Source organism: Oxyura jamaicensis, chromosome 15, assembly GCF_011077185.1.
Source record: "Oxyura jamaicensis isolate SHBP4307 breed ruddy duck chromosome 15, BPBGC_Ojam_1.0, whole genome shotgun sequence".
NCBI lineage: Eukaryota > Metazoa > Chordata > Aves > Anseriformes > Anatidae > Oxyura > Oxyura jamaicensis.
Window position 1 is genome coordinate 9,212,876 of NC_048907.1, and position 23,258 is coordinate 9,236,133.

At 50.8% G+C, this 23,258-nt stretch overlaps 2 protein-coding genes across 3 annotated transcripts; one reads left to right on the top strand and one right to left on the bottom strand.

Annotated features, from left to right (window-relative positions):
- Positions 1–5,113: 5,113 nt before the first annotated feature.
- Positions 5,114–9,460, top strand: LOC118175082 (derlin-3-like). 2 transcript variants are annotated; one of them, XM_035340966.1, is made up of 7 exons: positions 5,114–5,263; positions 5,352–5,417; positions 5,612–5,685; positions 6,167–6,260; positions 7,231–7,426; positions 7,856–7,946; positions 8,489–9,460. In XM_035340966.1, exons 1-7 carry the CDS (start codon positions 5,171–5,173, stop codon positions 8,598–8,600), a joined length of 726 nt encoding a protein of 241 aa, XP_035196857.1. In that variant the 5' UTR covers positions 5,114–5,170; the 3' UTR covers positions 8,601–9,460. The 2 variants fall into 2 exon arrangements, with proteins under 2 accessions (XP_035196857.1, XP_035196858.1); XM_035340967.1 differs by having other exon boundaries at positions 5,127–5,263; positions 5,355–5,417.
- Positions 9,461–10,984: 1,524 nt separating this feature from the next.
- On the bottom strand, positions 10,985–23,105 carry SMARCB1 (SWI/SNF related, matrix associated, actin dependent regulator of chromatin, subfamily b, member 1). The gene is made up of 10 exons (XM_035340963.1): positions 22,915–23,105; positions 21,605–21,716; positions 21,088–21,117; positions 19,924–20,053; positions 19,206–19,343; positions 18,461–18,588; positions 17,732–17,898; positions 17,106–17,296; positions 12,969–13,100; positions 10,985–12,041 (listed from the first exon to the last, which is right to left on the bottom strand). The coding sequence occupies exons 1-10, from the start codon at positions 23,005–23,007 to the stop codon at positions 12,002–12,004; spliced, it is 1,161 nt and encodes a 386-aa protein (XP_035196854.1). The 5' UTR covers positions 23,008–23,105; the 3' UTR covers positions 10,985–12,001.
- Positions 23,106–23,258: the final 153 nt, after the last annotated feature.

Sequence of the window (23,258 nt, forward strand, 5' to 3'; positions counted from 1 at the left end):
ACTTAGCTGTTAAAAGGGATTTTCTGCGTAGGAAGCAAATGCTGAGACACCATTATTCCATTCCCAGCAGTTCCGTAATGTTCCTTAGAAAAAAAACTGCAGTCTGTGTAAGGTCAAGACACTGTGTGACAGCTTCAGGAAATGGGCTTCATTGCCGAGGCTTCTCAGGGCAGGGACCCAATGCTGACAGAGCCTCGGCTACCACACAGCCACTGGGATGCTCTCCAGCCCCAAGGAGACGCATGGGAGCTGAGTCCTGTGAGGACACGAGGGCTGACCAAGGCAGCTAGCTGCTTTCACTTGCCAGCTAGGATCTGGGATGTCGGAAGGATGGCTCGGTCTCCTGTGCGGTTGACATTTTCATCCTCCTGATAAGCAATGGAGGTTCTCTGGGAAAACTGAGAAAGCCCAAAAGACTACTAATAACTGAAGTGCCCTTTTCTCAGTCCGTGTTGAGCTGCAGGTCAAGCTGTGGCTGAACTATTCCCTTTCCTTCGTCCTTTGTTCCATACTCTGGTACAGGGGCTTGGCGGAGACTGGGCAATCTGAAGGCTGGGGAGAGCAAACTGGCTGAACGAAACCCCTGTGTGCAAGGGACGGGCACTCAGCTCTGCCAGCCGGCACTGAGTGCTGCTGGATGTGCCCGTCAGAGGCGAGGGAAATGTGTGCGGGGGTGTCACAGCGTCAGGCTCATCCTGACGTCTTATTTAACACCCCCCTCAGACGGAGCCTTTTCTTAGAGCCGTCCCCTGCTTATTGAGAGGCACCTGGGCTGGGACACGTACACCGTCCTGCCTCCCTGAGACCCAGAGTGCCAGCGCTGCTTGTGATGCCTCGCGGGGGTCTTCGGCGGCTGACAGCGTGCTCGGTTGCATGTGCTGCTGTTGTGCAGCTGAGCACAGACCTTCTGTAGGAAACGAGCATTGTTTGTCATTCTCGTGGTGATCTGGCCGCAGCGGTTATGAAATGAACGTTACAAAATGAATGCCCTTGCATGATATTCCCCACTGACAGCTGTGGGAGGTGACCTGGGGTGCAGAGAGCAGATCACAAGGCAGAAGAATGTAACAAGAGTGATTAAGCACTGGGGAAAAAACAAACCAAACCAAAACAAAGATCCAACAACTATGCTAAGAGACAGAGCTTTTCTTTTTTGATGTTCGTGATCAGAAGCTGTTTGGAAGAGGTGCTTTATTTGGATGCGTGACCAGGCTCTGCTCAAGGAGATTGAGGTGACATCTTCTCTCTCGTGATATGCCAGAAGCAAAGCTGCATTTTGAAACTAAAAAGCCATAAGAAATAAAAACAACACAAACTTTGATTTACCACAAACCCTGTGCAACCCACATGTCCTTGGAGGACTGAGCAATAAATGCTATTTTTAGTTTCTTTCTAATAAACAAGCAAATAATAAAAAAACAACATCCGATTCTGTATGATTCATCTTCCCCTGACTTCAGCCATCAAACTAGAGTTAGCTGATGTGTGAAGGAGAAGGAATTTATATATGGCCATTAAACACGGAAAAGTAAATACTCCAAGAGCCCCGGGCAGTTATGATCACACGGCTTATCTGTGCACCGCGGGTTCGTGGAGCTGAGTTTCCAAAACTGGAGGAGAAACGCTTCATGACTATGTGGTGGATCTGGGGCTCTTGGCACCTGTCGGCCATGCTACCAAGGGTAGTCTGAGAGCAGAAACAAGCCCCCCGGAGGATCCCTTGGGCTGTTGTGCCTTTCTGAGTGTGCAAGGCAGCTCCACTGACGTGGTGCCTGCTCCTACACCCGGGCTGGCAGCAGCCTGAGGCACAGCAGCTCCTGGGGACCACTAGGGCAGGTGAGACCTTGTGCACAGCCTCACGTCCTGCCCCTCACACAGGCAGGGGGCTCGCTGTGGTGTTCAGGGGAAGCAAAGAACTGGGGCTCTACTGCTGGGGATGGAGCCTTAGTGCGGCCAAGGGACTCAGGGCTGGGTGGCCTGGGGACGAGCTGAAGGCATGAAGGAGCAGAGGGCACACGTCACCAGCTGGACACTCACCGAGCTCGTGGCTGGGGGCTGGTTTCCAGCCCCACCAGCCTCTGTCGGCCCTGAGGCTCCTGCTGGAGGGCGCCGAGTGCTCATTAGGGCTGTGCTGACGCGGCACACGGCTCCTCTCATCTGCGACCCCGCAGACTGCTGCCTGGGCAAAAGGGGAGCTGCTGCCTTTAAACAGAGCATCTGTTTATTCTTGAAGCAATTAGGGAGGGCAGTTAGATCTTGAACTCGTTACTGAGCCCAAAACAATTATGATAAAAACAAGTTCCAGATGGGCTTGAGAGGAATTGTTTTTTTCTTTTACTAAATTAGAAAGGATTCCATGTCTTCAAGTTCCTCTGGCATTTATGGACAGGAAACATGAATTACACACAATAATTTACTACAAACAAAGGAGATGAACTGTGCGACAGCCCATTTATCTTTGCTCATGTGCCTCCTTGAGGTTTGTGAGCTGCTTAACTCATGGGGAGAGTTCGAGCTTTCTTCTTTGTTTCCTAACTCTTTGCTGGTTTGGTTTGCAGAAACTGAGACGGGAAGCTGTTGAGTTTCTGTCACAGGACGAAGCTCACCTGCAACCCCAGGCAAATGCTTGCGTGTTCGAATGCTTGTGCCCCATCCCTGGCAGTGCCCAAGGCCAGGCTGGATGGGGCTTTGAGCAGCCTGCTGTGGTGGGAGGTGTCCCTGCCCAGGGCAGGGGACACGGAGCCAGATGGTCCTAAGGTCCCGTCCATCCCAACCCATTCTGTGAGTCTGTGATTTCTTAAAATCACCCCAGAACTGGAGAACAGTAGGTAACAGAGGTAACAGTAGTGGTCTGTCACCGTGTATTCACAAAACCATTCCCTTTCAGGACACACAAACATATATTTAAAGCAAAGGCCAAATGGATCCCCAGCGAACAGTGCACAAGACCCACTCTCTCCTCCTGAACGCCTGGCGATGAGCGTGCAGCACACACCAGCTCTTCCTGCCCAGGAATATTTTCTTGTGAGCTGGTCTGTAGATCACAAAAGCTCACAGCGCAGCAGGTTGCTGTCACTAAACCCGCACACACACAGCTGGTGAGCTCTGCATGGAGGAGTTGCCTCGGGTGCCGACGCATGTCAGTCCTTCCCGTGCCTGACGTGAACACAGACTGGGGCTGTGGCGATCGGCTCCTCGGGCAGGTCCCTGCTGCCAGTGCTGTGTTCGCTTCAGCTTTGGAGCCCTGGGCAGGGGAAGGACAGCAGGAGACAGGGCTGCAAAGCAGCTCCTGAGCGGCGTTTCTGTTTGGCAGCCCCTCATACTGCCTTGCGGCTGAGACAAAGAGACTGGTCTGGCTCTGGGGGGTTTAACTGGGTTCCGGGGTTTGACAGGAGCCATGTCAGCATCCCTACAGAGGGGCATAATGAGAGCCCAGCCGTGCAGCTGGGCTGATGCAAGGTGGTAGAAGGACATAATTCCCAAAGCCCATAAAACGTGACAGGGGTTGTAATAAAGACTGAAGCTGCCCCAGGCGCCGTAATGCATGAAGTCAGCTTGGCTGCGCTCCGAAGGGAGTGAGATCACAGGCAGAAAGCAGCCTGGGAACCGGGGGTGTCACGGGGTTGTTCGGCCTCCTCCCGTGCAGGATGGGAGCTTCCTGATGCGTTTCATCACCTTCCCACTCTTGGCTCATAGAAAAGAAGGCCTTAAGCGAAACCCTGGAGAAGTGGAGTTCTCTAGTTTTGGCTGTCAAACAAAGGAAAAGAAAGAAGATGATAAACTGATGACATACCGTTTTTTACATTTTACGCAATGTCTGATTTGCACATAGTCCTCCACGTGGAGTAAGTGGGGTCGGTCATTTGGGTTCTCATCTCCGTGGAGCCACTGAGGCTGAGCTCCAGCATGCCGACCTTGCAGCCAAGGCTCCAAATGTTTGTCTCCAGCCTTGGTTCAAGCAAAGTGGGGGCAGGAATCACAGCGCTTGGAATCTGCTTCTGCCTGTCCCTCTGCCTGCCTGCAGTGAGAGCAGATAGGAAATCTCTAGCCCCCCACCCAAAGGAGCAGATCCGTGCTCACTTATTTCATTCATCGTCCGTTTGTTCACTCAGATCTTGCACCCAGTTGCAGTTGCCCCATCTGCTGGGGCTATGCACTGCAAAAGCACGGAGCTGCAGCTGTGGGACACGTGGGCTGAAATAGCCTCACAACGCCAGGCAGTGCTTTGAGAGCCCCTGGCCCTGGTCAGGAACTCCTTCCCCATGAGCTTGGCCCTTGTCACCTGCTGCAGCCCCTCTGTAAGGCTGTACCGGCACAGCCCAGCGTGTCCCCCCGGCTGCAGTTCAAGCCTGCGCTCCCCTCCAGCTCCGTTCCCAGCACAGCTCGGCCCCGCAGCGCTGTGGCAACCTGCCTCTGCCTCGTGTGCCACCTGGCTCCCCTGCTCCTCCTCCCGATGTAAAGAGCAGCCAGGCGTTGGGACGGGCTGCACGGGGAGCGGGTGGCGTCACCGTCCCTGGGGTGCTCAAGGAGAGGCCGGACGCGGTGCCTGGGGACAGGGTCAGCGGTGGCAGTGGTGGCAGGGGGTGGAGGGACCAGGTGAGCCTGCAGGGCTCTGCCAACCCGAACGATTCTGTGAGTCTGCGCTGCCGTAACCTCGCTGTCCCATCGTCCAGCTGCGCTTTGTTCATGCAGCGGCGGGCGGGGGAGGTGGTGGCAGCCACGAGGGCTCCCCCCGCTGCTGGCGCCCTGCTGGGGGCTTCCTGCGCTGCCCGGCCCGGCCCCCCAGCGCCACCAGGCGCGCCGCCACGTGCAGCGCGCGCTGCGAGACCACGCCCCAGCCACGCCCCCGCCACGCCCCACACCACGCCCCCACCACGCCCCCATCACGCCCCCATCACGCCCCCCGCTCCCCCCCCTCTCCCCCCGCTGATTGGTCGCCCCTCGGCCGCACGTGATCCCCTATCCCCTCCCTCTGCCAGCCGCCCGCTCCCCTCCCACCCCCTCCCCTCTCCGTCAGAACCAGCCGGCACGAGGCGCCCTCCCATTGGCCGGCCCCCTCCTCCTGCCGCGCCGCGATTGGCCGAGGCGGGGGCGTGCGCACGGTGCCGGGCGGCGGGGGGCGGGGGGCGTTAAAGGCCCCGCGGCGGGGCCAGGAGGGGGCCGGGCGGCCATGGCCTACGCGGGCTTGGCGCAGGAGTACCTGGGGGTGCCGGCCGTGACCCGGGCCTACACCACGGCCTGCGTGCTCACCACCGCCGCCGTGGTGAGGGGGACGGGGCCGGGCAGGGGGCGAGGGGGGCGGCCCGGGGCGGCGGTGCCAGCTGGGTGTGTGTCGCGTTGTGTCCCCGCAGCAGCTGGAGCTCCTCACCCCGTTCCAGCTGTACTTCAACCCCGACCTCATCTTCAGGAAGCTGCAGGTGGGGCCCGGCCTCCTCCTCCCCTGGGGGGCTCCGGGGGGCGTCGCGGCCTCCCCGCCCCGCTCGGCCTCCTCGGAGGCTGCGGGGAGGCCCCGGGGGTGCCCGTGGGGCTGGGTGCCGGCTGCTGGGCCCGCACCCCCCCCCCCCCCCCCCCCAGCCTGCCTCCCCTCCTCCTCCTCTCTCCTCTCTTCCAGGTCTGGAGGCTGGTCACCAACTTCCTCTTCTTCGGGCCCCTGGGATTCAGTTTCTTTTTCAACATGATATTTCTGTATCCTTTGGTCGCAGTGGAGCTCGCTGGTCTCCTGGCTTAGGTGTGATCCCCCCGGCCCTCTTCCTGTCCAGGCTGATGTGGCTCAGCAGCCCGCTGGGGACTGCCCTCAGCTCCCGGGGTCTGAGCTGAAACTGTTCCCCAGGCTGCCGTGGCCGTGCCTGCAGCCGCCCCAGCTAGAAGGCAGAAGAAGCTGGTGGGTGGCTGCAGCTCGTGCTGGGGAGCAGCACCCGGTCCTGGGGCTGAGCTCTGGCCAGCTGCAGCGGGCTGGCAGCAGCACAGCAGCTGCTGTTTGCTTCCCCTGCGGTCAGCGGTGTGAGGTGGAGTTTGCGCTGTTGTGCTCTGGGGCTCGGACACCTGGCTGGTGGCTTCCTGTGATGAGAGCTTGCAGCTGGCTGATTCCCTAAGTTGTGCTGGGGACACGGGTTGGCCAGCTGTTAATTTCCTATACTGCAACCCCTCCCTTCTCTCCTGCCCTCAGGTACAGGTACTGCCGCATGCTAGAAGAAGGCTCCTTCCGAGGAAGGACAGCTGACTTTGTCTTCATGTTCCTCTTCGGAGGGTTTCTCATGACAGTATCCTTATGAGCTGGCTGGGGCCCTCTGGGTTCTTCTGAGACACTGTGAATAGCATTATACACTGTGATGGGTGTGAGGTGGCTATAGAAAACTGAACCACAGCCGCAATGCAGAATGCGGAGCTGTAAGTGCAGAGAGCAGCGTGCCCATGCCATCTGCCTTCAGCGTGCTGGTCAGCATAAGCCCAGCTGTCTGTCCTGGCAACCTGCCGCTGGCTGGAGAGGCCATCGCATGTCCCCATCGCAAGAAGCTTGATTAATGTAAGACAAAATAGTCTGGATGGGGGAAATATCTCCCTCCCAAGCATACAACCTCTTCTGAATGTCTTGCTGCTGTCTTACACAAATGTCTTAAAGTCCTGCTCTCCCCCCGGAGCTCTGTGTGGAGCTGTGTGAGCTCTCAGGGCTGCTGGCCACCCTTGGCTGTTGCCTGCTCGGTGTCCAGCTGCCTGCAGCAGCCACGTGCTTGGCTTTAGCTGGATTTGGAGTCCAACCACAATGGGGATTTTCTGCCTCTGGCTACCTCTTTGTGTCCTGGATAAGAGGGCTGTGAATGGCAAGAGCTATTTCTCCTAAAATTCTCCCATGGAAGGGTGGTGCTGGATGGGATCTCACACGTGTGGCTTGTATGCAGAACCAGCTCACAGGTGCTGTAACGAAGTGAAGGCCTGTCCCTGAAGGCCACTCCTGGTGGTCACCTTGTGGAGAGGACTGAGCTCCCTGGCCTCTGATGGCCCTAGTAAGCCGCTTAAGGAGTGAGCAATGTGGGCATGTCACTGCTGAGTGTCATGTTCTGGGATGCGGGAAGGGAATTGGAGTGGGGGGGGGGGATTGGTACATCTCAGGCAGCCCAGGAAAGGTCTGGGCAATGTCCTGCACACTGACCTGCTGCCTTTAGCTGTAGCTTTCCTAGTCACAGGCATCCTGTGCCTGGAGGGTAGGTTTTTCCTTGACTCGGTAGCTCCTAGCTATTTGGTCTCTTTGCCAGCCTCTTTTTCCTGGGCCAGGCCTTCACCATCATGCTGGTGTACGTGTGGAGTCGCAGGAACCCTTACATCCGCATGAACTTCTTTGGGCTCCTTAACTTCCAGGCCCCCTTCTTGCCCTGGGTCCTGATGGGCTTCTCTCTGCTCCTGGGCAATTCCATCATCATCGACTTGCTGGGTAAGTCAGAGCAGGTGGGACCTGGGGACGAGGGCACTCTGCAGCCACCGTGCTGCCAGTTCTGGTCTTGGTTTCATCTTATTTGAGATGTGAGCTGGCTGAGTGCTCTGTGGCCAGCCTCCTGGCTGAGCTGTGTGACCCGTGTTTTGTGTCCTACCCAGGACAGAAGCTGGGTGCAGGGGAGCTCTGCCCGACTCAGGGGCTGTGTCTGGTTCTGCCCTGCCTGCCTCTGCACCCGTGTAAAGCACCACCACAGCAAACAGCCAGGCTGCTGGTGCTGCAGCACAGGTGGATCTGGTGGGAGCAGGGGCGTGGGTACCCAGCCAAGGGGTTCCTGGAGCAGTGTCTGGCGTAAGCTCCCCGCAGCTCCAGTTCTACAGGGCAGGGAGGTGTGACTGGGCCTGACCTGGGTGGCATCTCCCTCCTCAGGGATTGCAGTGGGTCACATCTATTACTTCTTGGAAGACGTCTTCCCCAACCAGCCTGGAGGAAAGAAGTTGCTTTTAACTCCCAGCTTTCTGTAAGTAAAGCTGTTCTTTTCGTTTTCTTGGGTTTGCTGCGTTGCTTCCATAGCAAACTGGTTTAGTGACCTTGTGAGGTAACGTTGCTTTGGCTGTTTCTCTTCCTGCTGCTGCCTTGTGCATCGGACCCAGCTGTGCTCAGCTCAGCAGCTTGTGCCTTTGCTGCAGCAAGCCCTGGCACTCTGCATGCTGCACGTGTACGTGGGGCACAGAAAGCAGCTGCTGGTGCTGGAAGTGTTGCTGAACTGGAGCTGCCTTACTGCTTGTGGAAATGCTGGATGCAGGCATTTGCTTTTTGTTCTAAAGCACTCCTGTGGTTTAAGAAAGCAGAACATGTTCTGCTGCATGCTGGGGACCACAGCTGTCCTTGAGGTTAACGTACTGCCGTTGTTGCATGTTGAGCTCAGAAGCTGGTGCTTGTGCAGCAGGCCAGGGGCTGTGTCAGGGGCTGGGATGTTCCTAGGAGGGCTGGGGGTTCTGCTTGTCCTCAGCCCCCTTTCCTAACATGCCTGCTTGGTGGGATGGGCACGTCCCTCACCAGGAAGATGGTATTTGACACACCTGAAGAGGATCCCAACTATAACCCCCTCCCCGAGGATCACCTGGAAAACCAGCCTGGAGACCAGGACCTGAACCAGCAGCCCCCCCAGTAACACAGAGGACACCTCTATGTGGCCAGGTTCCTCTCCTCCAGCTGGGCTTGTGCTGTGCCCCAGATCCCACTGGAATAATACTCATTGCCGCCATTCTGCCGTGTCCTGTTTCCCTGTCTGTGTGGGTAACCCATCTGCCTGTCCTACCAAGCGGTTCTGCGGAGCTCTGCACACGAGAACTGAGGAACGCTTACGGAGGTGTCCTAGGGACAAGGGCTGGAATTCATGCCATGGCTCCTGTTACCTGGTGGGGGATAAGTATCAAGTGGGGCGTTAAACCAGTTTCTCATTGTCTTGCTGTTACTGACTTGCTGTGTGCCAAGTCACTTCTGCCCTCTGTACAAAGACTGATCTCTGCTCTCACTGCTGGGAGACGTCTGTGTGGGCTTCTGACCCAGTAGTACTTCTCGCCGTGGTGTAAGCACAACCAGGTCCCCAAAGAAAAACCTGCCATCGTGGAATGCAGCTCAGCCTCTTCCATTCCTCTAAGCCCCCCACCCTCTTTCACTGTTGTTTCCAAAAAGTCTTTGCATTAAAGTCTTTATTTTTCAGTTGTGTGTCCATTTCTGCCACGGACAGAGGTAGCTAGGTCCCAGTACTCATCAGGACTTCGCTCAAAACCGCCAGGCTGCTTTGCTCAAACACTTCTTACTTTTTTATTCTTGTGGGCAAGATTTAGTCTAGCTGTAAGGTGTCCTTCCCCTCTGCAGAAAGCATTACTGCAGAGTATAAGAAGGGCAGTGAGCTCTGGCTGGAGAAAGGGATGCCTGGAAAAGGAACAGGGAACAGAGTTGGAAGCTCATTCTAGTCAGTGACTGGAAGTAGCACTTGACACCAGTAATGAAGGCTGCCGGACCATGCCCGTAATTCCATTCTTGTTGCATTTCTTAGTTTTGGAATGAAGCCTCTGAATTTTAGAAGAAACTAAACAAATTAGTCTAACATCACAGCTGGACTAAATGGATTTTCATCATTCTTGTTAGGTTAGCGCATGTGTGCTGCTACCCCACCTCAGAAGCTTGAGTAAATCTGCAGAGTACCTTAGGATAGCTGTTAGCCGTGCTCTCTGCTACAAGCCACTGCTGAAGCTACAGAAATGTGAGTAACCAGCATCCAGGTAAACACAATGCAGGGCCCTGTGGCAGAGGAAGGCTGAACCACAGCCACCCCGCTCTCACCTCCTTTGTGGGCTTCCCATGAAAACAGCTTGTTTGTGAAAAATGTGAACAAGCTACTTTGCTGCACTTCTGTTTCCCTCTAGGAAGAGGATGAAAGCAGCATACAGATGGTGAACTTCTTCTAGAAGGCAGAGAGGTACCAGGAGCTAAGTGGCCTCAGACTAGACAAGTGCTTGCTGCGTGCTTTGCACATGACCTAATGCACAGCTGGTGTTTCAGTCCCTGGAAAAGTTTTGTCTGTGAGGTCTGCAGAACTGCAGCTGTGAAATGTAGAAGCTGGACTGTGCTTCGTGGGGGCTAGGATTAAACTAAGGAGCTGTAATTACAGGGTGGGAAAGCTGCTCCCAGCTGTTTCCTGGTAGCTGTGATACTCAGACAAAGCAGGCTGTTCTCATCTTTGGGGGACCTGCCCCCCTGGACTTTCCTGTCTTGTCTCTGGCTGCTTGGAGGGGAAATTCCCACAGCTTCTCTGGGGCTTGAGAAGCAGAGGGAGGTGCTGGTAAGCCCCTTACAGAAGCTCTCATCCTTGTGTGCCTTTGTCCATGCCTCATTGTGAAGTTTAGAGTTACTTAACCGCAAGCTTCACAGCAATTCAAAAAATGCACACCTGATGCTAGGTTTAAGGCTATGGCAGTTTTGTACTTGTTTTGATCACATTCCCTGAAGAGGCTCTCTGCAGGAGAGGCACCTGATCATAACAAAAAGAGGCTGAAGTGTTCTCAGGAAGAACTCAAGTTCTTAATGTCCACAAGGCAAAACACATTCTGCATGGGAGGCAGCAGGAATCCCAGGCTTTGTTTCACGCACTGAACTATCCTTTCACCCTCTGCAATGAGGAATAAGGGATCGCATACCACTCTGGCCCAGGAGTCTAGGCTAAGACTGCACTAATATTAATTGTTAAACTACAAGTTTTTGGTTTCTGCAGGCTAATATCTACAAGTTCCCTCCCACCCAGGAATCAGAACTGGCTCTGCATTACTTGAGTCTAAACATGATAAAAGAAAGCCAGAAAAGAGACTTTGACTGTGCTAGCAGTGTGGGTGGACAAGCAAGTATCGTAAAACTGATTGGCTGTATCATAAAGGCCTGAATGAAGCTGTCAGGCTGCCAGCAAGATCTCCCCTGCTTGCAATGCTTGTCTGTTCCTTAGAGTGAAGGGTAGGAACTCAATCAAAGAATTGGTGTACTGCAGCAGCAAGGTAGTTCTTAAGCAAGCTTGATTTTTTTTTTTTTTAAGTTCAATGAATTTTGTTTTAAGCTCTCCAGGGAAACAGGCTGTTCTAGGGTTGCAAAATCCTGACCCTGCAGTCCTAAGGGTATTCAAGACCATGCACTTTGTTTTGGATACTGTGTGCTCTAGCTGGCAGCTACGTGGGTTGCTAGTGACCACAGCAAAGCCACTTGTTGAAGAGAAGCTGCGGTCTCGGTTGGTGAGTCTTTGGTTGGTCTTTAACTTGTGGACGAGTTCAGAGACACTGTCTCCCAGCTGCAGTTCTCACAGAAAAAAGGGTTGGAAACATCACATTCCACCAGGCTAACGTCTGACAAATTAATGTTACCTTAACCAGAGTCACAAACTGTTCTATCATTGCCAAGTAAGCCAGCTGGATGCTTGAGTTCACTGCAGGCTGTACCAAGTAGGGCAACAGCTTAGACCCAACCTTTAGAGTCACTTGTATCTTCCAAGCCTCATTATCACTTCATCCCTGCAGCAAGAACACTTCAGGCTGTTTTACCTGTCGAAAAAAAAAAGTTTCCTCCATGCTTTAGGAGAACTGCATGCACAGGGGTGTTCAGCACTATTATTAGGCCCTGGGCCTGCTCAGTTGCCATAATAGGACAAAACCAGTGTGAGATCACCACTCATTTAAAACTTACTGAACTCAATCTAGCAGTATGCATTCCTTTTATTTAAAAAGTTGTCCTAATAGTGCATGTTGCACCTATACAAAAGAATCTTTACACTGTCCACACACAGGTATATAAGGGCTCCAACAGCTGCCACAGGTCTCAGCTAGATCATGTGCTAATGCAGCGTTCCTGGTACGTGGCATTTAGGTGAAGGGGATGGGGGCAGAAGTCAGCAGTACTGGGAACTCTTGGCAAGTGGAATGTGTGTCCCCGTCAGGGACAGAAAGACCCCTGCCAATCCTAGATCCATCTGGGGAGAGGAATACGGATAAAGTCTGTAGGAAGAGCACCAGTGTCACAACAGGAGGTTTACCAGGCTGGAGCAGTATTGGCCAAACGTCTCATGCGCCTAGGAAGAGAGAAAGAAGCACAGTAAGTGTGGTGTTAGTTGTGTGAAGTCTTACTGAAACTGACGTTTTTGGGGAGGTTACCACATCTTTGTGATCTCCTTAGATTTATTGCCCAGATGGAATTCCTTGGTCACTTGAGAGCGCCCCTGCTATGACACTACTCAGCAACAGCTTTTAGGGCAATTTTGCTCATTAAGAGAGATAAAACCAACTGCTACGGAGAACTATTCAGCCAGAGCTAAGAAGCAAAACCATCCTGAATGTGTTCATCAGCAGTACTCCTGAGAAAGAGCTGAGCCAGCACATTTACTGTTCCCAGAACATAGCTTTTGGACAGAAGATACATTTTTCTAGCAGTTCACTTATACCTGCCACAAGCAATTTAACCAAGTAGGAGCAAGCGCTCTTGACTTCTTGTTGAACACTGCTTAGTGGGTCTCTATGGCAAGCTGAGCTCCTCCTTGAACCACGGAGGTGCTCCCATGCTGGCAAACAGGTCAACATCAATCAGGCTGGAGCTGGGACCTTGCCCATTCCTACATCAAACAGCACTTCATCCTACATAAAAGGAAGCCTTGTGGCAGGACGCTAGTTAGCATGACAGTGCACGAAACTCCAGTGTTTTTGATGAATGCCTTCCTACAGAGACAAATCCCCCTCACAAGCAGAGAGCTCAAGGGAAAAAAAAAAAAAAAAAAGGAAACTTTGCTTCAAGCAAGAGATGGTTAAAGTAGATGCTAAATATTTGTGGAGTGAGGTGATAACAGCTTAATATCCTGAAGCAAAAAGGCTATGAGTTTCTGTTGTGGTGTGCAAGTTTGAAATCCTGCCAGTTGGCTCTCAGAAGAGAGAGACAAACATCAAAGCTTTTAACTTCTGTCTTAGAGACAGGCCAGAATGAGAACTGTCTGAACGAGCGGCAGCACCTTGTATTTCTGTCCTGGTCTCTGATCTTCTTCTCCATCTCAGCATCTGTGAGGGTTTCCAGAAGAGGGCACCACTGGTCAGCATCCCCCGTGTTGCGAATTGCGATTTCCACAGTCGGCAAAGGGTTCTCACTGCAGCAGCAGGGCAACAAAGCAACACCCGTCAGTGGTCACAGCGCTCTCCTCTGGGTTATCGGCCCAGATCCCAGATACAAGCGCAACAGAACATCATTTAAAGTGTTTCAGGCTTCAGCGTTCACTCTTAGCCCCACTTAGCCCAGTCTGGTTCTCAGAAGTACCCCAGGGACAGACAGTTCCATCTGGAGGAGCCCGAAGTTTCTGGGAGACCAATTATTACCTCTCTATAACCACATGAGAGGGGGTACATCAAAACAACCATGGCTGAAGCACTTCTCTCCCATTAAGGCCATTATGTACCTGGCTCACAGTGTTTAAACACAGCACAGGCAATGTTCCTATCTGTTTACTGATGTGGGGAGCACTTTTCCCAGAGCAGCAGCTGAGCAGGTACTGTCAAGGGGGCTCTTCCATCTAGTTCTGCTATTCTTAACTCTCACTTCCTAGCTGCAGTTTGCCTACTACACCTCTAACAGCTCTTCCCTGGCACATCTGACTTTCTGGGAGCCTGGCAGGGTGGGAACCTGACAGCACAATAAGGACTGTTGTCCCATTTGCCACAGAAAAGGTTGTCTTTTAGGACCTGCTATTGCAACCAGAGACTGTGGTTACACCCAGCACGGCCAATAAAACACAAGGCTCCATCCCAGATCACAAGATTGCTCCTCAGAGATCTGTCTGCCCTGAACAGCTGTATTATCACATGCACAAAAATGTTTACTGCTTCATTAGCCACTTTTCAGTAAAAGTCAACAGGAACTGACCAGGAGTAGCTTCCCAAATATTGACAGTGGAGCTGGAAGCCCAGCATAAATACAGAGGAGCCTCAGAATGTAAATGTTTGCTTTGAATTCTAGAAAGCATCTCAGCCTGAGCTGCACAAGTGTGCGTGTACGAGGAGCCCTCCCGCAGGTGTGTGCAAGATCCAGATCCTTCCCCAGGGACATATGCCTCCACGCAGGATTTCAGCACTCATACACGGCTCTCTCAGCCACAGGAAGAAGCTCAAATGCTGATCGCCACAGGAACAGTCTACATCAAAGTTATTAAACAAAACATAATCCAAAGCTTTTGTATCTGATTCTGAGAGGAAACTTTAGTCAAGTCTACCTCCAGGATTGTGGATGTCCACCAAGCAACACTCAAACCCAGGAAATTCATCTTAGCCACGAAATTCCAGACTAACTGCTAGATCTTGACTTGGTAATATGGTCTCTACCTCTCTTACCACGCTGAGCACTGCGCACCCACTCGAATTAAATAGGGGCTGGAAAGCTAGCCTCGTGAGCATTGCTTACTTGCAAGCCAACTTAGGTACCATGTTTCTATAGTGTAGAATCATAGAGAAAATGAAAAATCCTCCCGCAGCTCCTAACCTCCAAAGTAACAGAGCTGCCCCCACTGTTTTTTTAAACAAGAGGTGCTGGCAGAATGACTGCAACACCCTGTCAGCTGCAGGATTCCCAGTGGAGAGTGGAGCAAGGCACTCCTGCTGGACTCCAAGTGGCCGTAGTGTCACAGCAACACCAATACCCAGGTTTCCTTTGGGAAGGGCAGCTCCTCAGGCAAGTGGCCTTGGTGTGCGAGAGAACATCACTGGTCTGGAAGGCAAAGCCCTGGCTATGAAGCACTGTGTGCTGCCCCTAGAAACAGGTTGGCAAGGAGGCAGGAAGCACTGCAGCACACCATCCCCCTGAAAATCCCACATGCAGCATTACCTGCCTGCTTCCTGTCCTGCCACTTCCATTGGGCTCTCAAGCTCTTTGTTTTGCGCAGAGCAGGCCAGCTGAAAGGACAGCCCTGGAGTTCATCAACTAAGCAAGAGTTTCACCTCTCCCTCAGATGATTAAGAGGCTCATGACTTCTCAAACCCCCAGTCCCTGGAGATATTAAGGTTCTTTTGATACATCTGAAGCAGACCCTTTCCTTACGTCGGTGGAATGACTTCGGAACAACCCCCACTCCTGTGGTTTGGGAATTCAGGAACTAACCAACCACAAAACCCAAATATCATTAATCAACACGAAGGTTTCAAAAGTACTCCTTTGCAGGAAGAAGGAATAAGAGGGCATGTTTGTACTATGACACAAAACAAACCTTAAATTGTTTTTCCCTCTGAACAGTTCATGGCTATGTACGTTGTTCTTTTGGGGTTCCCTTTCCTGTTTTTGATTCTCCCCTTACAATACTGCAACAAGCTAAAGAAGGCCTGAAATCTACCTATTTCAGCAACCCCTAAATAGAAGCACTCCTTAGCAACTAGAGATGGATATATGTTTTTAGAGAGCATAATGTAAAGTTGGCATTAATCTGATACACCTGCGAGAGCCTGGATAGTGTTGAATAAAACCTTACTTGCTGTGTGTTGGAAAGATCGATACAAAGGAAGAAATGAGCCCCCCCAACAATTAAATATGTACTCAGATTAATTTTGGGATTCAGGTATCTGCAATAGAAGAAGCAGCACAGGAAAGTGGCACAGAGGCAGTACTAAAGGCATCACATTGCCATCTATTGCCCTCTATTACCCCTGCAGTTCTCTGGAGCACGTACCCATTGCTCTTACAGTTGATGTGGTCCCACACTGGATCTGCAAATATCAATTGGCTGTCGTGGATGGCAACGCAGAATTCACCTCCCCAGCTCTACGCTAAGAGTTCAGTTTCCATGTGGTCAAGAGCCCCTCTCCATTCTTTAATATGAACCACATTAGGGATCATTTTAGAAGCAAGTTTCCTTGAACTGACCTCTTCAGAACTGGTGTCAACAGCACCTTTCCCCCACCTCTGCCAATACATCATTTGCTGAACTCTCAAACTTCCTCAAGTAACTCCATGGCCCAAGGTCAAAAGAGCCCGCCAGCACGCATTAAGGGATATTTACAGACTGCAGACACAGCAACATATGGAGGATAACATCAGTACAGCAACTTGCCACAGAACACGGCACAACTGGAAATGATTATTATTAGGAGACAAGTTACAAAGCTGACTAATCAAACCTGACACCGCTGCATTCCAGCTATGAGAACAGCCTGTGATCAAGCCAACTTTAACTTCAGCCAGGGTAGAGAGCTACAGTGTCAGTCTGCCTTAGCTCAAAACACCAAGGCTTGAGAGAACGTATGGCCCCAGTCAGGCAGAGCTCATGAAAGAGAAAAGCCCTGGTCATTCGAATACATTAGAAGAAGGAGGTACAAGGTATTCCGTCACTGTTAATTACAACAGCCTTTCTCTCTGGCAAAAGGTGACGTTTCACTGACATTCCCCACTAAAAGATACTTGAGCAAAAGCAGAGGCTGGTTGAGCCGCACCAGGCTCTACTTTAGAACAAAACGCAGAAGGCACCAGATCAAACTGCTCCATTTGTTCACCAGTTAGGCAGCCAGTGACAACCAGAGGGCTGTGGCTGAGATGTGACACAAGTGTCACTAATGTTCCAAGTGCTTTGGTACCTTCACCACTAACACTCCTGTTACACAGAAGAGCCCACCAATTTCATACAAGCAGTATGTGTTGCTCTAACATGCCTCTTGCACCTCACCAGTAACACCTAACCATCCTGTGACGTGTGGCACAGTCACTTCGAGGCAGACAGCCACCCAAAACAGTGTGGAAAAAAGGAAACTATGCTGCCAAACTTGCACAAGCAGTAGTCTTTAAATGATACTGGCTCTATGGAGATCTCCAACTGATGAAATATGCAAAAGGATGTCCAAGAAAGAGAAGAGCTTTAGTTGCACCCTACATATTTCTCATCTGATAAACTTGTTTAAAAATAAGGTGGTTTTATGAGCCAGTGGGCACATGACTGTGAGAAGCCAAACACTGTTACCACGAAAAAAAAAAATTATGGGGGATAGAGTGGGTGTAAGCCATAAGGACCAACTTCAAATTAAACTTTCTACATCAGGTCAGCTGTTCAAGATTCATTGATGCTAATGGGCATTAATTAAGAACACACGCCCACACCCCTGCTAGGAAGATGGCAGTTCTGTACCTGAAGGCGTATGTCTTCTGATGCCAACTCAGCTGTCCTCGGATGCTGTAGGCAATAGTAGTGACAAACTCCCCACCCAGACCAAGCTCTGAGCACAGCTTCAAGGCAAACTTCTCTGGTGAATTCTCCTTCTCCGACATGTCCCATTCGAACTGGTCTACAAGGGAGATGTTCCCTACGTGGATGTTTAGCTGGAGACAAGGGAAGAACAAGTCATTTGTTTCCATCTCTTCCAATAATTTGTAAAAGGTAGTTTAACTTAGGAGGTGGAGGCTGGAGAAGTGGAGAATTAACTCCTACTTCATTCTATCTACAGAGCTCCTTAACTGAATTCTTAAGTTCAGTAACAAAGACAACTTAGCTTTGGTCACCAATGTTTCAGTTCTTACAAAGGAAACCACAATGCTTTCAATGAACTCTTTCATCATCTCTGGGGTTGGCACATGAATGTTTAGTAATTTGCTACTGTGGTCTTGTTCTCAATACAAAGGACAAAATCTAATCTGGACACAGGAGTGGAATTAAAAGCTCCTTGGCTCTGAGGGAAGCCTTTGTAGTCCTCCCCCATAACATAACCAGAGAAATGCAAATGGCTCGGCTCTCATTCTATTGCTCTCCTGTATTACCTTAATAATAACTCGTTGGTCTGACTGATCTTCTAGAATACTGTCCGTTGGGTATGACTCGATCTGTTGTCGGATGGCAGAGGCAATAGCAGGGACAAACGTCAGAGGATTCAAATCCAGGTCATCACAAAGAATCTCAGAGAACATTTCTGGGGTCATGAGCTTTTCTGATACAGAACAAGAACAAACAGACACTTAACTATCTCAGCCACCAATGCCTGCCATTTACAGAATACACAAAATTAAGCTTATAGTGTGAAGAGGGGACTCCTAAACGCATCACCTTTTGCTGTTGAAATGTTTTTTTTGTCCCAGAGTTGTACACGTGCACGCTGCCACAGGGACTTGACCTCTATCAGCTTTCTTTACTTGTCCCATGGAGACAACATAGCTACGATCTAATAATCGGCATACATGAAGGAGCCATACATATTGTTTGGTATTTAAGTTATCTCAGCTGGCAGAATATTTCCATTAGGCTGCTGAGCTGATGAACCAGATCAGGAGAACAAGCCAGTTAAACTCTTCAGACTACATGCATCCAGGAACGACTGGGAGCCATGGAAGTGGCAGGGCACCTGCTATGAGACATGAGAGCTGACCACAACCCACCAAGTGGCAGGGCCTTACAGCTTTGTATATATGGGGCTTATGTTTGTTCTCTCTTCATACTCAGTGATGAATGCAACTGTATCTCTCCAGCCTCAGGAAACCCTCCTTCCTACATACCATTCATGTTCCATGTAAACGCATCTCTGAGTTTCTGCCCATCAATTTCCATATCGAGCCTGATTGGAACCAGAACCTCCGGCTGGGATGCATTCTCATGGATGACTGCTGGGTCATGGTCATCAAAGCTAATAAAAAGAGCAACAATACCGTATATGTGCTAGGAAATGATACATCTGGCATCCTCCATAGAAAGAAGGAGCTATTTGTTGGAAACCATCCCCATATTCCAACTCCCCAGTCTTTAGACAGACTCCTCAGGACAGGGGTACAAAACTATGGCAACCAATAGGGAGTTTATCACCTTTTATGCATCTGTCTTAATACATTTCTGCAAATAAAACAAGGACGCCTTTCTAAGACAATGCTTTATCCTGTTTTCCTCAACTTTTATATGGAAAATGAAAGCAGCTTTTTTCAACGAGTAAGTTAAAGTTACAGGAATATGTCAGTGATAGGCAGTCTCAGTCCTTTGCAGAGAGGGTTTGCAGGCTCCTCACATGACAAATGCTTAGCGAATCAGCGGAAAGTACAAGGAACTTATCAGGAAATGAACTGACCACTTTCCTGAGAAAAGGAAAGCCTCCTCTCTGAGCCACGGATGGCCACTGTAAAGAAGAGCCTCATAACATATAGCTGAAGTAAGAACCTCCAATTTAGGGAACTATAGGCCTCATCTATTAGAGAAGAAACGCAGCCCCTGGCAGTACATCATGACTATGCTTTTCAGAAGAAGGAAGCTTACCACAGAGGGAAAGTCCTCTTCTTATCCCTGCCCATGCGATTTCTGTTAATTGTTGTTGAGCACGGCACCGCATCCAGGTGATGAGAGCTGTTGGGCAAAGTCGGCACCCACTGGTTGTTCCTCTTTGCCTTCTGTTCTCTGAAGAAGAAGAGTGGATGTTAACCCACAGGCCCTGACCACCACTGCTGTTATTTAAGGAATAGTATAATTTTAAATTATGAGCTTCTGCCTAATGATAATTCAACTGAGAACTCATGTTCCAGGCTAGCCTCCAGGAAGCCCATTCTCCAGATCATAACTATTCCTCATATGTGAACCCAGGTGTGTCATTATAAATACTAGGTTCATATTTGGATTTTCTGTCTGTATTTACAAAGGGGCTGCTGAGAAATGTGGCGCCTCCAGCAGATGGTATGTGCACAGGGTGTTCTGCAGAACATCTGTTACAGCTGGAATGGAGCAATCACAGAATGAGCTGCATCATCAAACACTAGTGTTTTTCTTCCTGTTGTACGTGGGCAGTGACCTCATCCTTACATTCTGAAGATCTTCATTTGCCCAACTCTGTAAATGTATGCTAGCACAGACGGGCAAGCATCCTCCTGCGCGAGGCCCTGGCTTTATGTGATTTCTAACAGGACAGGACAGCACTTCTTATCCACGCCAAGACCTTCCAAGCAGCTCTGTTCTGATACTGGCCTTCACCAACGGTGGTTACCTGAGGTAGGTGGGAGGTTCTGTGCTGATAGACACTGCCTTGTACTTCTCATCATTTCCATCCAGGATCTCTTCCACTTCAGAGGCCTTTAACAGCGTCACACTAGTGGCTAATGTTGTATAGCCATGATCTATTACCGAGAAAGATACCAATAATTAACGTGGAAAAGTATTACATAGCAATATGGCATTAATAAGTCGAGTAGCGAAAAGTCCTCCCTGCCAGGTGGGACAACAATAGGTTACCAAATGGTGTGAGTGGGTGACCCAAACGTGCTTTGGGCTTCATTTGTCTTCTTGCAGAAAGAGTCCGGACACAAGAGAGTTAGAATTTCACGGGCTTCTCTCAATTATTACCACTGTATATCACAACAGCACATCCTAAAGCTACTTTGTAGACTGGATTTACCAGGAGACTCTGAGGACTGTACTGGGCTTCTGAAGTAGGGAGACATTCAACCAGAGAACTAAGATGTGGCTTTTATCAACCACGGATGAACCTAGTTCTTGCAGGGTACAACTTATTTACAGAACATACTCGTTTCTTCTAGGAAATTTACTTGAGATGGAAAAGAATGCAATCAAAAAAATCCAAAACACCTGGAAAAAAAGAGTCCTTAAATCCTCATAAACATTAGATAAACTTTAAAACTAATTTGCTTTTATTTAAAGGGAGAAAAACATTTTTTTCCTACCCTGAATTGCCCTCTGCAAGCACACGGTTTAGCTCTGCACATCTACAATCTGCCACAATGATGTAAAAACTCTTTCACAGCCTTCTGAGGAGAAAAGCGCAGGAAACTATAAACCCTCAGTGGATTTAAAGTTGGAAATGGAGAGTTAACGGTCAATAGCAAAGCAAGTCGCTGGACAGCCACGTTGGACATTAATGAAAGCTAAGCCAGGGAAGCACAAACCAGCAAGACTTGGAAAAGGGGGAGAAGCTCAGGACAGATCTTGCTGAATTGCACAAACCATCTGTGTCTGAGAGTCCCTTCATGTTCTGAGACAGAAAAGTTCAGCATGTGATGAGGATGCACAATTAGGGCGACCACAGGGAGAGATCAGAGGAAGAGGATGAGACATTAATGTATATTGTAACAGCACCAAAGGTCACCGTGGAGATTCCTACTCTAGCACAGCTAATAACACAGATAAGACTTACATCTCCTGGGACTGTGAGACCGCTGGTTTTCTGTTGGGAAAAAAAATAAAAGAGCAATAGGTCACCAGGATACTTGGAGGGAGGAGACATCAGTCTACAATGAACTATTTTTATTATGCCTTAGCCTGAAGAGTGCATGACAAGTTCTATTGCTATGAAATATAACTGCTTTTTGTTAGTCTCCCAACAACAACAACACCAAGACAGCCGTATTCTTACTGTAGCAGTCACATCAATAGGAACATACCACCACTAAGAGTGATAAACTTTCAGTCCCTGCAATACGGTAAATACTTAATGCAGTATTTATTTTGAGATTAAGCTTTTGCATTTTGATGAATGCAGCCAACCCCAGGAAAGTTGGGAGGCTCATTCTGATTTCGTATCATTTTTGATCTGCAGCGTGAATCTGAAGCGATGTGCACAGCCGTAAAGTTGCACAAGCTTCTGAACCTCCAGGACAGTTTTTCAAGGCAATCTTTCAGACTTCAGTACTGGGAACATTTAGTCATCTCACCATGTGAAGATGCCACTATCTTCTTCCTTTCTTCCACAGTGGCGAGTCGTCTCCAGAGTGAAGGGTATCTCTTGTACAGGGAACCCCGAAACATACGCAGGTAATTCCCCACCTACAGGAAGAAAAGCAGAAACAGGGCCTGGAAATATATTCCATTCAGAGAAATTTTGAGCAGAAGCTGAAATGAATTCAGCTCTTTGTAATGACGACAGACCTCACAAGAAGATTTTTTTAATGTTTTTTCACAATTGACTGTATTGTGTTGGTATCATAACGCACAGTTTCTGCAGGAACACAGAAACCAGCTTTTATCAGCTCTTATTTCAGTAGCCTGGTAAGAAAATCCTATCTATTGACAAAAATCAAATTAATAGGAAAAAATGTATTTCCATGTATTTTTGAACAATTTAAATTTTACTTCAACTGCTGTTTCAATGCACGATGCTCTGTAGGAATTTAATGAAAGCAGATGCCCAGCTCTCCAGCAGCATCACTTTCACATCGAACCTCTGTGCCATCCAGACGTTGCTTGGATAGAGCAAACACCCCAAGACTGCCTTGAATTTTATTTTAAATCCTCTGAACATGCAAAATGTGATCACTGCCAGAAATCCTGCTCCAAACTTACTTAACATCTGTACAGTTCTGCTCGTCCTGACACAACGTCCTCGCTTGTGCTGAAGGCTCCAGCAAGCCTTGCTGAACAACAGCAGGATTTCTAGACTCTGAAACCAATTTTTAGATGGGTGCTACACTCACAGCCTGCCACAAAGGGGTTTTATTCCTTAACAAGAGTCTTTTTGATCTTAACGTCCACGTTCAGATAATTTTTAATTGTATCTGTTGCCCGTCAGGAGACGGACCAGTGGCAGGCAGAGAAGGCAACCCTTCTTCCTCTTCCACGTGTGCAGCACGGCGATCCCACCGACGTGCTGCCTGCAGCGACGGCTCTCAAACCTCGCACTTCTGGGCTCTTACAACCCTCACACTTGTCACAAGAGGCCCCCGAGCCCCGCTGCGGGCGCCCAGCAGCGATTCAGCCCCCCAGGGCCCCCCTTCTCCACCGGGTGGGGCCGCAACACGCTCCTTTCCCCTCCGCTTCCACCCGTGGCGGTTTCTGCGGTGCTGAAGCGGCCTTGTCCCGGCTCCCCGGGGCAGAGCGGGCCGAGCACCGTGCCGGGAGCGGGCCGAGCACCGTGCCGCGGCGGGGCTCGGCCCCCGGTGCCCCGGTCCCGCCCCGTGCAGCCGGGCGGCCCCGCAGCCCCCCCGGCCCCGCTCCCCCCACCGCCGCCCGGCCCCATTGTCCGCACCTCGGAGCCGATCATGTAGAACTCGCCGTCCTCCTCCAGCTGGAACTTGACGGGCTTCTGCCCGAACGTTTTGCTCAGCGCCATCATCATCATCGCGGCGGCGGGGGCGGCCCCGGCGGCCTGGAGGGGGCTGAGGGGCCGGCGGCGGAGCGCAGCGAGCGGGGGCAGCGCCGCGGCCTACTCGGGCTCGGCTCCGCGCATGCTCCCGCTCGGCGGCCTCCAGCGGCGGCAGCGCCCGGAGCGGGGCGGGCCCGGCCTGGCCCGGTCCTTCCCGGCCCGGCCCGGCCCTTCCCGGCCCCCTCACGCCCTGCCCGGCCCCTGCCCGCCCCCTTCCCGGCCCGGTG

Excerpts from the sequence above, each read along its gene's own strand:
- LOC118175082 (XM_035340966.1), top strand. The coding sequence starts at position 5,171 with ATGGCCTACGCGGGCTTGGCGCAGGAGTACCTGGGGGTGCCGGCCGTG. Across the intron at positions 6,261-7,230 it reads TCGGAGGGTTTCTCATGACA|CTATTTGGTCTCTTTGCCAG; the intron begins GTATCCTTATGA and ends GGTAGCTCCTAG. Across the intron at positions 7,427-7,855 it reads CATCATCATCGACTTGCTGG|GGATTGCAGTGGGTCACATC; the intron begins GTAAGTCAGAGC and ends CTCCCTCCTCAG.
- SMARCB1 (XM_035340963.1), bottom strand. The coding sequence starts at position 23,007 with ATGATGATGATGGCGCTGAGCAAAACGTTCGGGCAGAAGCCCGTCAAG. Across the intron at positions 18,589-19,205 it reads AAGAGGACTTTCCCTCTGTG|CTTTGATGACCATGACCCAG; the intron begins GTAAGCTTCCTT and ends TCTTTTTATTAG. Across the intron at positions 17,297-17,731 it reads ACCAACGAGTTATTATTAAG|CTAAACATCCACGTAGGGAA; the intron begins GTAATACAGGAG and ends CCTTGTCTCCAG.